Here is an 11,818-nt window from a genome sequence, read left to right on the forward strand (position 1 = left end):
ATGCTATATCCCGTGCCATGAGCTGACATGCGTTGTGTGGCAGCGTTGCCCATCTCAAGTGGGTATCTGAGTGCACAGCAGCCTGAGAGAATCCTCTGCATTGGTCTAGTCTAGGCGCTTTTGCACTAAAAGATTTTTTCTGAATCACTGCTGCCACCTAGGTGTCACTTCAGCAATTACAAGTCCATGAACGGTGCCAGTCTTTTTAACTGTAACGCGAAAACTTAAGTATATAAAAACAATACAAATAAGGGATTCGAAGCACAGAGCATTCAGGTTTAACTTTATTTGTAAGCAGCTTTCATTTGAGAAGAAGGACTGTCATATCCACAAGAGGTTTCAAGCTGTGTCATTTCATAATTATCATCAACAGCAGTAGAATACTCAATGTCTGCACCACAGCAATCTCTGGTTAAATCTAGTGGCTTCCGAAATAAAAATATAAATGTGTCAGAGGTGAAAGGGCAGTAACATCTGCACGATAATATCTGTACACTTTAACCTCAAAGATGCCTGCAGTTCTGATCCAGTTCCCCCTAGCAATTCAGTTCAATTCAATTCAATTCAGTTCTTTATTATTGTCATTGTACAGCACAACAAGATGAGTTGGCAACTCAATAAGCGGTACAAATAAAAGCATCAGACACGTAATATGTAAACAATATATACAAAATGGCCTATAATGTATGTGCATATGTGCTAAAGTACGAACGTAATAATCAGTATGTGGTGGTGAGATGCGTGGGAGATACATGTGAGGGTTCAGCTTGGTTGCTGCGTTGGGGAAAAGCTGTTCTTAAATCTGCTAGTGCGGGGACTAACTGCCCTGTGTCTTCTGCGGTTCAAAGAAACAGTGTCCTCAACCAGGAAGTTTGTGGCTCTATGAAGATGCATGCAAAACCAGGGTACTTACTCAGCAGAGCTGTCCTGTGAGCCACAACTCATTTTGAACGTGCTTTCCAAGACTCTAAACTTGCCTCACAGGAGAAGACTGTGACCCTTGAACAATAATATGCACAGACCCTGCCTGACTGCCTTTCCTCCTGGGGTGACCCCACCCCCCCCCCCCTCACTCTTGAAACCACATAGAGGAGCCTGTAAAACCAGTTCCAATATGTGTGTGTTTGATGGGTGTCCCGTTCATGTATTCATTGTGGGGATTGTGTGACTGGCTTATTTATGTCCCTCCCCACTACACAGGTACCCACCTCAGCAACAACACTAGGTTCAAATATCTTACGTCAATCGGATTTCTTCAAAGGACGCAGCCTCACATCTACTCAGGCTGACATCAGCCACACATGGCCACTGGTGTTTTTCATTAACCGAACTGGGATTTTGGGGGGGGGGGGGGGGGGGGGGGTCAGAGAACCAGAACAAAGCCCCAGACGTCTCCCTCTCCTGTGGCACCAGCGCACAGGGGGGTCCGGACTCACCCCTGAGGCAAATCTCTTAATGGTTTCAATTACGTCGCTTCATACTAAATAAATAGAGGTTCTGAGGTATGTTCACAGACATGTTCAGCATTTCTAAAACATTCCATATGTTGGAATGGTGCTTAAAAGCTATACAGATTACCGGGAAACCAGAGCAAAGCCCAGCAAAATGACCACAGGATATGAGTGAAGAAAAACAATGCGAATCTGCCCTGGATGGGACACAACACACATGAGCACGTAGCCATGACACAATCTTCAACTTAGCAACCGCTAGCAGGCAAAAAAATAAACAGGGAATTCGTAATAGAGAGAGAATGATAAATTAGTTCCAGTCCTTTACAAGAAACACTTACCGCAGGCGTGCCGAAGCACGCGCAAGATGCTAACCCAGTTAAGTAATCGTTTATTAAAAAAGAAAAAATACTTATCAGCCACACTTTTGCATTATTCAATATGCAGAGGCTCACACAACAGCCTCTATATTTAACCAGAGGTTCTGTTTTCAGTGAAATCTGACCACACAGGACAAACACGGCCTTTTATTGATTTGTAAAGGGTAGGGAGCCGTGAATAATCAAGCAGCAGAACTCAAAGGAGTGCGTGAAGCCTAGAATACAGAACACATCATAGCTGCCGGTCACTAGGACGACGTGCAGACAGGACCGGCCCTCGGAGAGAGAGAGGAGGGCATTCGGGGATCCACGGCGGAAGCAAGCCTGGTAGGCCTCAACACAAACATGCCAACGACTCAGTGAGACACACTGATCCGACATGCACAAATGGCCTGTGTATAGCCGGGGCTCACAGCTGCACTGAGCCAGGTGAAATGAAATGATTCTTTTCACATATCCCATCATGCTCTCTTCTGAGGCACATACACACACACACACATATATATATATATATATATATATATAGAGAGAGAGAGAGAGAGAGAGAGAGAGAGAGAGAGAGCTGAACATGGGGTCCAAGCACAGGATAAGCCATTTATCATTTCGGCTGGGGTGGGGCTTAAAGGCCTCGCTTAAGGGCCCGACAGACATGTGATTATTCAACCGAGGACTGGGATTCGAACCAACGCTATTCCGAACTGAGGCTGAATGTGATGAACCACACACCATTATCACGAGCATCTCCCATTCTATGGAGCTGTGATATGTAATGGCGTTGATGTAAACCATGCTCTGCTGTCAGGTTAATTGGCCGCATCATCAGGGAAATGATAGAGGTACTCGGCAGCAGTAGCTGTTACCCGGCACAGAACCCCCCCCGCAGATGCCAGTCTATGCCCAGCGGGGAGTTGGGCACGGAGCCCCAGGGTGCCACGTCACGCCTGTCGTGTCTGAGTGGCACCACCTGCTCCGGCCTGCACCTGCTGTTCCATTTGTTCCTCTGCCTGCCCTGTTTCTCCCGCTTCTTCATTCACGGCGGGAAAAAAAAAATCACAAAGAATTCCGGACGGCGACTGCCGCAGTGGGAATCCCAGCCGCCCCGGGATCTGACATGACTCTTAGCACTTACGCAGGGTCGACTCCCGTCCGCAGCCCAAAAAATAAACCTGTTCCTGAAAGCTTCGGGTGATGAGGTCTCGCGCCGAAAAGCGGCCAGTTCCAGGGAAATGCTTATGCTCTGGGACCATCCGGCTGTTAAGGTGATGCCTTTATCTGAAAACCACTTACGGACTCCAGCTGTTTGATTCACTGAAGTCACTGGGGTTAGGCATGCAGTTTAAACTCTCCGCGGTCGGAGCCGATAGCTAAAACCTTCCACACAAAAAAACTCCCCCCTAGTGCTCTTTCAATTCTGTTTCCTTGGTTCCACAGTGCTAAAAGAAAACCTATTATTCCTTATTAAGATGAAGTGAAAAAAGGGTCACTACATTGGCCTAATTAGCGTAAATTAAGATTAGACTAATTATAGTTCCATTAGCAGCAAAGTACAAAGCAAGATAGCCTTGAATTCTCTGCCACGGTTTAAACGGCACCAATTAACCCTTTAAGCTCCCAAAAACAGAGCACAACAGCAAGGGCTAGAGGGGGCAAATGAATTGTGAGAATTGAGCGCATTAGTACTGAATCAGTGACACATTACACTTACTTAGCAATGTGAAAATGAAATTTATTTTTTGCCTTTTAAACAAGGAATATATATAAAAGACAAGACTGCAACATAACTGTCTTAAAACAAACAAACAACAAAACGATGTCTAGGTAAGTGGTCTTCCCTTTATGAATAACTATGAACAGAATGACTTGTATCTCGCCAATATTAGTGCCTGGGAACTAGGAAATACAGTACTGACAGTACACCTACAGCAACCTATGACCAGTTGTTTAAACAGTATATCAAGAGACCTGCAAAAACGACACCGGTCAGCAGAAATGTGGGGCGTTAAAATGAGCACAAATCCTATTTATGAACACGAATGCAGTTTATTGAATAAACTGCTCTTCAGTCTCTCTTCCTCCCTGATTTCCCATATAATGTTCAAATCTACAAATCAGCTTCTTGCTGTTTTTTTTTTTTTTTTAAAATTAAAAAGCAAGTCTAGTTTTTAAAATATCACAGAAACACAATATCCCTTATATCGCATATTTTTGCTAGTAAGTGGGACAAAATTGGGGTTATTGAGAGGGTTAAAGGCATTGGTGTCACCGCATGGGGGAGGCAGGGGGGGGGGGGGTAGCTTTAGTCCTTTGTGTTGCTTCTCCTTGGGGGGTGCACCATTCTGGGCACACCACACGTCCCTGTCGGGCCCCTAGGCTTGGCCAAGTTCTGTCTGTGTACATTCTGACTGGGGGTGTAGCGCCTCATACAGGAAGTCGCCGGTCAGTTCGTCCCCAGTGCTGACCTCCAGCTGATAGGGGCCAGAAATGGGAGCCCGGGAAAGACAGAAAGAATGAATGTCACAGTTCCAGTCACATTCATCAATCAATATAAATATATGGAGAATGTCGTTATTTACCTTTTTCGCTATTTGGATATGAAGATTTTTTTCCACGGTGTTGAGAAGGGGACTTTTACAGCTGGAGTAGAGCATCCTCTCTCTGACGCTACACTTATAACCAGGCATAGAGTAGATGAACACTGCACAGATTTAAACACAGACACAAACACAGTCACTCAGTGTCTACAAACCGGAATGAAACTCAATTACTCAATACAGCCACTGTCAGAGTACCCATCTACCCAGCCTGAGTATGTAAGAATAGGGGGGCTTGTTATCCCCAGATGGAGTCTGTCCAGAGCTGGGCTGCAAACTCCAGATGAGTTGGCCTGATTATTCTAACAGGAGCTTTTGCAGAAGCAGGTGCAGTCTGCCAATCACGAATCCAAAGGCTCCCCGAATCGTCGGACTGGGCCGAACACACCGATTGGCTTCCCGAAAAGCGTCCTCACCCGTGGATTCCAGGTAGCTGCCTGCGTGGCTATGCTTGTACAGAAAAAAATGATAGCGGGCGGAGTCTTTGGGGATCCTTTTCGGCAGGTCCTTCAGCTCGGTGGGCGTCGCGTCTGACAGCTTGATCGTTTCGTTCGGGAAATCTATTTCCTGATGACAACATCCGCCCAATGAGTTAAGAACAAAGAGCCAAATAATGACCTATATATAAAGACGTAAAGTGCACAGGAGGGGGCAGTGGGTAACCTATGCTTACAAGGTCATAGGTTCGAGTCCCATGGCCAACAGAATAATCACATCAATGTTAGATCCGTGAGAGAGGCCCTTAGCTCTAATTGCTCCAAGGACCCACTCTAGACAAAAGCATCTGCTAAATAAATATAAGTAAATGCACAATACTGTTCAGAAAAAAAAACAAAATTTAACATTAGAAGATATGTAAATTAAGAATAACACAATAAAAACTATCGGGAATTTCCTCTGTTCTCCAAAAAGTTACTGATATCTTGTTGGATGGCTAGGTCCCTAACGGCTTCAGGTCCCTAACCTCTCCTCTGGGGCACCCCAGCCATTCCCTTGCATTCGTTCAAAGTCAATACCAAGTCAATCAATCAATCAGTCACTCAATTAATTAGTTCAATGAGGTATTGATTAGCCAAACACGGTATGCTAGTGGCTGAGTCAATAATATACATAACATAATATCATAGTTTTACACCAACATGAAGATCACTTAAACATTATAAATGGCTCGGAGGGGCACAACTGAAAGATACGAGAATCCTGCAGGAAATTTTGAATTTTAAAAACACAAAAATGATGGAATATGTACTGAAATACCCAACATGATGCAGTCTAAATGAATAGACCGCTATCCACTGAGGCAGCAGACGGCACGGCATTGCCTGGAGCGCTGGGGGGGGGGGGGGGGGGGCTCACCAGCTGAACATAGGTCAGCTTCTTCTCTCGGAACTGCTCCAGAGCGCGAGTGGCGTCCTGGTGGACAGGAAAAGCCACGCCCTGCAGTGTCTGCTGTTTGCCCTTCAGGCTGATGTCCATCTGCAATTATGCAAGACACAGGAGGGGGGGGGTCACGGAATAGGAACTGGGCTGAGGTCTGGGGGGGGGGGGCGGCGGACCTTTGAATCTGATTGGCAACTGGCATTAATATTACATGGATGAAGCTGCAAGTATTACAGGAAAAATTATATCATGAGCCATATGGAACCCAGATGATAAAGTCTAACATGCAGAGATATGGTTCCATAAATGGTCTCCGGCTTCATACACTCCGCCTTACAAGGAAATAGGAAAAGTGCACTTTAACCAGACATTATACCTGAAACTCAGTGCCGAGAGACAGGCCCCCTGCCCTTGTGACAATGACTCACTTATCCCTTCATTCCTGTTCACTGAGGTGTGACACCCTGTTAGACAAGAGGGCTGTGCGGCACAGGTGGAAAGTTCTGCTCTAGAAAGTACTCTTGAGTACTCATTGAGTACTATTGAGTACTCTTTGAATGTGACTCTTTATACCCAACAACATCTTTGACTTTATTTGTACTTTCTGAACCTAAACTTTACACCTCTGCTGTGCAGTTAAAATTCCAGTGGATAAAAGATCTGGTTTGACAGTGACTCCTCTCAGCAAATACCTCAAATCCCGTACACTCTCACACAGCATAACACTGCATCTCTTATCCTCTCTGTAATTGGGGGGCAACTTCCTATCCCCCTGTTTGTTTCGAATGTATAACTTTAAATATGTACAAACATTTCTAGTTTCCTTATAAGGTATGACTGAACCCATGAAGCTGTTAACCAGTGGAAACTATATTTGCTCTGACATCTAACCAGTTCCTTCCTGCTTTAGATCATTTAAGCCCAAGCGGCTTTTTGGGGGAACGGATCGTATTTGTGCAAGCCTGAGATACGCGTGTCGTGGTTTCGCAGATATAGATATGACATCTCCTGTTTGCTCAGAGTGCTGCAAATGGAGACTGCCTCATCGAGAAGCGCTCGTTTAAGGAATTGGATGTGCAGCTATGACACGGTTCACCCAAACGGTAAACGTATTACACTGCAGTGAATTCAGGCGCAGACCTTCATTCGGGGGAGTCAGTGTGTTGGGGTCATCTTTGCTGTTTGCATATAGACTTTCTGGCTATTCTGAGTTACTCAACACTCCGCTAATCCTGCAGTTACTTTTCAGTGGTCATGAGGTGCCCTGTAATCAGTTTAGAGTCTCACAGTTTTGTCAGGGAAGATTCCCAACTGTTTATAATATGTTACGATAATCTCTGGGCTCAAAACCCAGTATCTACGTCTATTTATTTATTGTACAGACTGCTTCTGTGCCAAACTTCCATTTCAAACTTACACCATCTTTTTCCACCAATCAAGTGGTTAACTGTGTATCTTTGACTATCTTATGAATATTATGCTTACGCAGATCAGCCACAACAGTAAAACCACCTGGCTAATGTTGTGTAGGTCCCCCTGGCACCGCCAAAACAGCTCTGACCCATCGATGCACAGATTCCACAAGACCTCTGAGGGTGTTTTGTAGTATCTAGCACCAAGACGTTAGCAGCAGATCATTTATGTCCTGAGAACTGTGAGGTGGGGTCTCTGTGGATCAGACTTGCTTATCCAACACATCTCATAGATGCCCGATCAGATTGAGATCTGGGGAGTTTTGAGTCCAAGCTAACACTTCGAACTGTTTCATGTGCCTCAAACCATTCCTGAACAATTTCTGCAGTGTGGCAAAAATCTCGCTGAATGAGGCCACTGCTGTCAGGGAATACTGTTGCCATGAAGGGGTGTATTTGGTCTGCAACAATGTTTAGGTAGGTGGTACGTGTCAAAGTAACATCCACAAGACTGCCAGGACCCAAGGATTCCCAGCAGAACATCGCCCAGAGCATCACACTGTCTCTGCCGGCTACGCAGCAAGCAGTGATGCACTGTGTGTTCTGACACCTTTCTATCATAACCAGCGTTAACTTTTTCAGCAATTTGTGCTACAGTCGCTCTCCTGTGGGTCCTGGCCAGACTAACCTTCACTTCCCATGTGCATCGGAGAGCCTTGGGCGCCTATGGCCCTGTCTCCAGTTCACTGGTTGGTCTTCCCTGGACCACTTTTAGTAGGTACTGACCACTGCATTCCAGCAACAGCCCATAAGACCTGCCATTTTGGAAATACTCTGAGCCAGTCGGCATAACTTGGCTCTTGTCAAAGTCGCTCAGATCCTTACGCTTGCCCATTGAGAGGTACCATTGTATCAAGATAATCAGTGTTATTCACTTCACCTGTTAGTGGTTTTAAGGTTATGGCTGACTGGTCTGTATATCACTTTATTTATGTTTTGTTTGCACCATGACCAACAAGAATGACCTGTGTGCTTTCAATTCAGCTCAATTCACTTTTACTCATATAGCGCATTTTCAAAACATTAAACTGTCCCAAAGTGCTTTACATTGTCACTGACGAATGCCGAAGCCAAGATGCTATAAGAGAGTTAAACAAAAGGGATGCAAATATACCTTAAAATGTGTTTGCACAAGAGTGTGCATGTTTATATGTGTAAGTGCTCACAAGCGTGTGTGTGTGTGTGTGTGTGTGTGTGTGTGTGTGTGTGCGTGTGTGTGCATGTGTGAGCATGCATGCTACCTCATTAAGCCTGATCTGCTTGAGCATCTCCTCAGCCGCCGTTAGGGGCAAGGGGCCGGCCTGGGAACTCAGGTACTTCCTATAGCCGCTGAGAGACACATCATCCTGGGAGGGGAGGAGACAGCCCAGCGCGAGGACGGGTTAGGCCCAAGTCACAAGCCGTTTTAACGGTCGCCATGGGGATGACCTCAGGCAGGTCAGACAGCATGGTCATACCCTTGCGGTGCCAAAAATCTCATCCTTAATATGGACGCCTCCAAACTCCTTCTTCAGCGTTTCCCGAGTTGCAGCGTATAACATTTTCTGACGCACCTGTAAAAAAAAAAAAGAAAAAGAAGGGGTTTCTCCATAAAAACTTGTCTTGATATCAGACGGCATGCAAGCATACACTCTAAAGGTCGCCTAGCCAGTGCTTAGGGCTCCAGCAGCTCGCCTTGTGCAGAAGGGCACTTCCCATAGACGAGCAAAGTCTCAGTGTCCACTAATGCATTACAGTAGGGGTTCCCAGCCTTTTGAAGACCACAGACCGGTTAACATTGTGTGAGAGTTTCATGGGCCGGAAACATGGGGGTGCCGGCTGCAGACCGATTGGCAGGACGGATTTCATAGACTGTTTCTATTTTTTTTAAATGCAGTCAGGAGCCGTAAAAGAAGGCCCAACATGAAAATATATATTCTTAATTCTTGGCAATTCCCCAAGCCATCCCAAGCCCCCAGCCAACATTCTGTGGCCTGGTGGAATACTAGTGGGGTGGGGGGTGGGGTTGTAAACCTCTACACTACAGTATCATTTAATGTTAATGTTAAAGGGTAATGTCGAGCTGATTTTTAGATTTTTTAATCGTCTGTGTGAAGCTGTTGTACCTATTATTCCGTTTATTTTTTGTAATTGTTCTGTTTAAATGTGGGTGTTTGGGACGGGTCATCCCTGTAATAGTCCTGGTCTTTTTGTTTGTTTGTTTTCACATCGACCACAGACTTTGAATTCATTTACATGTTTTTCTTCAGCTGAGGGAGCGCCGCTCTATTTACCTCACAGCAGGAGTTTCCCCTGGCAACAGTCTACCTACTCAGTGGCTCCGCCCATCCCTCTTAAAAGCCACGCCCACCGGCCCTAGCACACCAGGTAAAAAACTGTGTTGCTAAGTTCCTGCGCTGTCGGACCCACTGCCAAACCTGGGGCTCCATGCTTACAAAACATTCCTTCATGTCTCATTAGGGTGCTCAGGAATTCACCAGCATGTCTAGGCAGATGCACTGAATCGTCAGAACATTCCAGTTTTGCTGTATACTACATACATACAATAAATTATTAAAACCTGGTCTTAAATCTGTGCAGGAAATCCAGGTGGTCTGTATCTGCTAGAGGTTCCCTAAGCAGCCATCAGACATCACACATGTCACTTACAGATGACTGGTCAGGTGACCAAGCCAAGAGGATCCACTCATAGCCCTGGCTGTTGGTGGAGTCCAGGCGGTACAAGACATAGGCAGGCATGTCGTCTTGCAGCACAGGGAGCACGAGCAAGTCATACTCTTGGTCCCACCTTCGCGTTGCATTATGGGTGGCGCTCATCACAAGCTGCTCTGAAGGGGAAGTGAAGGATTACCCAGAATCCTGCTACTGCAGAAGCCACGTTTATGACAACACCTCCTCAGCATCTACGTGAGTGAAAAGCGATCAACTGAGCTAAAATTTAGTAGCATAATTTCTGCGCACTGAGAGAACATTTATTTGAGATTTTACAACAAAGGGAGGCAACTCCAAGCCGTAGATATATTAGCATCTACTCCAATCCACTGTCCACATCCAATGTAAGTGACCGGGTACTGACCATTCTCAATCACTATTTTTAGGAGTCGATAGTTTCCATTCTTCGCTTTCGCAAACAGATTTCTCACTTCCACAGAAGCTGTGAAGACATAGTACACTTACAACATGTTACTATAAGGACAACAAACCCCCACTCAACCCTGTGCTGTCGGAAAAAAAAAGGTACTAATTTGTACCTTTGAGGTTATAATTACTTGTCACTAGGGCTGTACCCTCAAGGTTCTGCCAGCTGTATCCTTAGTTGGAGGTAAATGTAACTTTTAAGATACAGAAATGGACTCTGGGGAACATTTTTATACCATTGTTGATACATTGTTGTTATTTGTACCTTGGGGTACAAACCTTGGGGTACAAATCTGACAGTGCATAAAGTAGCACCTGAGATGTCAACACAAATGATGAGTAGCTGCCCTTTTGTTACTTTTTTCCCCATTTCGCTGCAAGGCACAGTGGCTTACATTTTGCAGTTACTCTTATGAATACCACAGGAATGTACTGCGTGCAACATTTTTTAAACTAGGGCCAGCTTCCTAAAAAGATTTTCGAAGTTATATTCGTGTGTAGGTTGAGTTACATGCCCTTTCGCCGAAAACAGAGGCTGTAAATTAAGTAAGTGTTCAGTATTATTTAGCAAGGGCGCCTGATCTTGGGCCAAACTCAGAGAGAGGGGCAGAGAGAGAGAGAGAGAGAGATCAACAAACAGCCGTCCATTCTCAATTAACTGGGGCAGCTCAGCATGCACCGCATGACCCGATTACAAAGCGATTTTGTCTGAAAATAAACCCGATTCAACTTCGCCTCCTAGGAATCCCAGTTTCCAGGTGTATTATAAAATATAAGGTTTAATCCAAGCTGCTTGTCATTTACAGCTTTTGTGAAAATAAATAAGCGCACATAAATAAAGCACCAAGACCCAAACCGTCGTTTCCTCTGCGCAGTTCAGCAATAAGCAACAATGGATGCGAATTACCTCGTATTCCAGTCTGATGGGACATTTCGACCCCGATCCGTCTCCGCCGTCCGCTGTCGGGATGCGCAGGATTAGGAAGAAGAAAAAGTGAACTACAGCAAAGTCAGCCCCACTACATGGTGTCGTCATCGGCCCGCAAACCACGTGACCGAGCTGTCACCGGCTTGATGTGGCCCGATCGTGTTCCACATTTTTTTAATGATGCTGTATAATGGGCAACATTTGTGCTCGGCGTAAGTATGGTGTATAAAAGACACGTGTCTTTTTAAAGGGTGCGCCTCGTAAAGCGTACGATCCAATGAATGCGCGAAATACAGGGACCCTAAAATTGTTTTCAGATTTCAGTTTGTCTCGTGCGTTTTCTTGGGCGATCATTTCTTATGAAACACAGTGCAAGGAGTACAAAAACAGGATTAATGACGTACCTGAAAATATTCATATAAAGATCTACTTTAGATACATAAAAGTTCTTAATGGTCCGAAACAAAAATGTGTTTTT

The 11,818-nt window shown here is 45.2% G+C and overlaps 1 protein-coding gene across 1 annotated transcript; it reads right to left on the reverse strand.

The window, feature by feature from the left end:
- Window positions 1-3,536: 3,536 nt before the first annotated feature.
- Window positions 3,537-11,494, reverse strand: LOC125739274 (twinfilin-1-like). The gene is made up of 9 exons (XM_049009177.1): window positions 11,320-11,494; window positions 10,351-10,428; window positions 9,924-10,102; window positions 8,732-8,827; window positions 8,516-8,620; window positions 5,779-5,898; window positions 4,839-4,989; window positions 4,405-4,526; window positions 3,537-4,296 (listed from the first exon to the last, which is right to left on the reverse strand). Exons 1-9 carry the CDS (start codon window positions 11,342-11,344, stop codon window positions 4,198-4,200), a joined length of 975 nt encoding a protein of 324 aa, XP_048865134.1. The 5' UTR covers window positions 11,345-11,494; the 3' UTR covers window positions 3,537-4,197.
- Between the last annotated feature and the right edge of the window lie 324 nt (window positions 11,495-11,818).

This window comes from Brienomyrus brachyistius, chromosome 3, assembly GCF_023856365.1.
Source record: "Brienomyrus brachyistius isolate T26 chromosome 3, BBRACH_0.4, whole genome shotgun sequence".
Classification (NCBI taxonomy): Eukaryota; Metazoa; Chordata; class Actinopteri; order Osteoglossiformes; family Mormyridae; genus Brienomyrus; species Brienomyrus brachyistius.

Bases quoted from the DNA above. Each gene is read 5' to 3' on its own strand.
- LOC125739274 (XM_049009177.1), bottom strand. From the start codon at position 11,344: ATGTCCCATCAGACTGGAATACGAG. The intron at 8,621-8,731 runs GTATGACCATGC...CTCCCCTCCCAG, and splicing joins AGATTTTTGGCACCGCAAGG to GATGATGTGTCTCTCAGCGG. The intron at 4,527-4,838 runs GTGAGGACGCTT...AAATCTGTGCAG, and splicing joins CAGCTACCTGGAATCCACGG to TGTTCATCTACTCTATGCCT.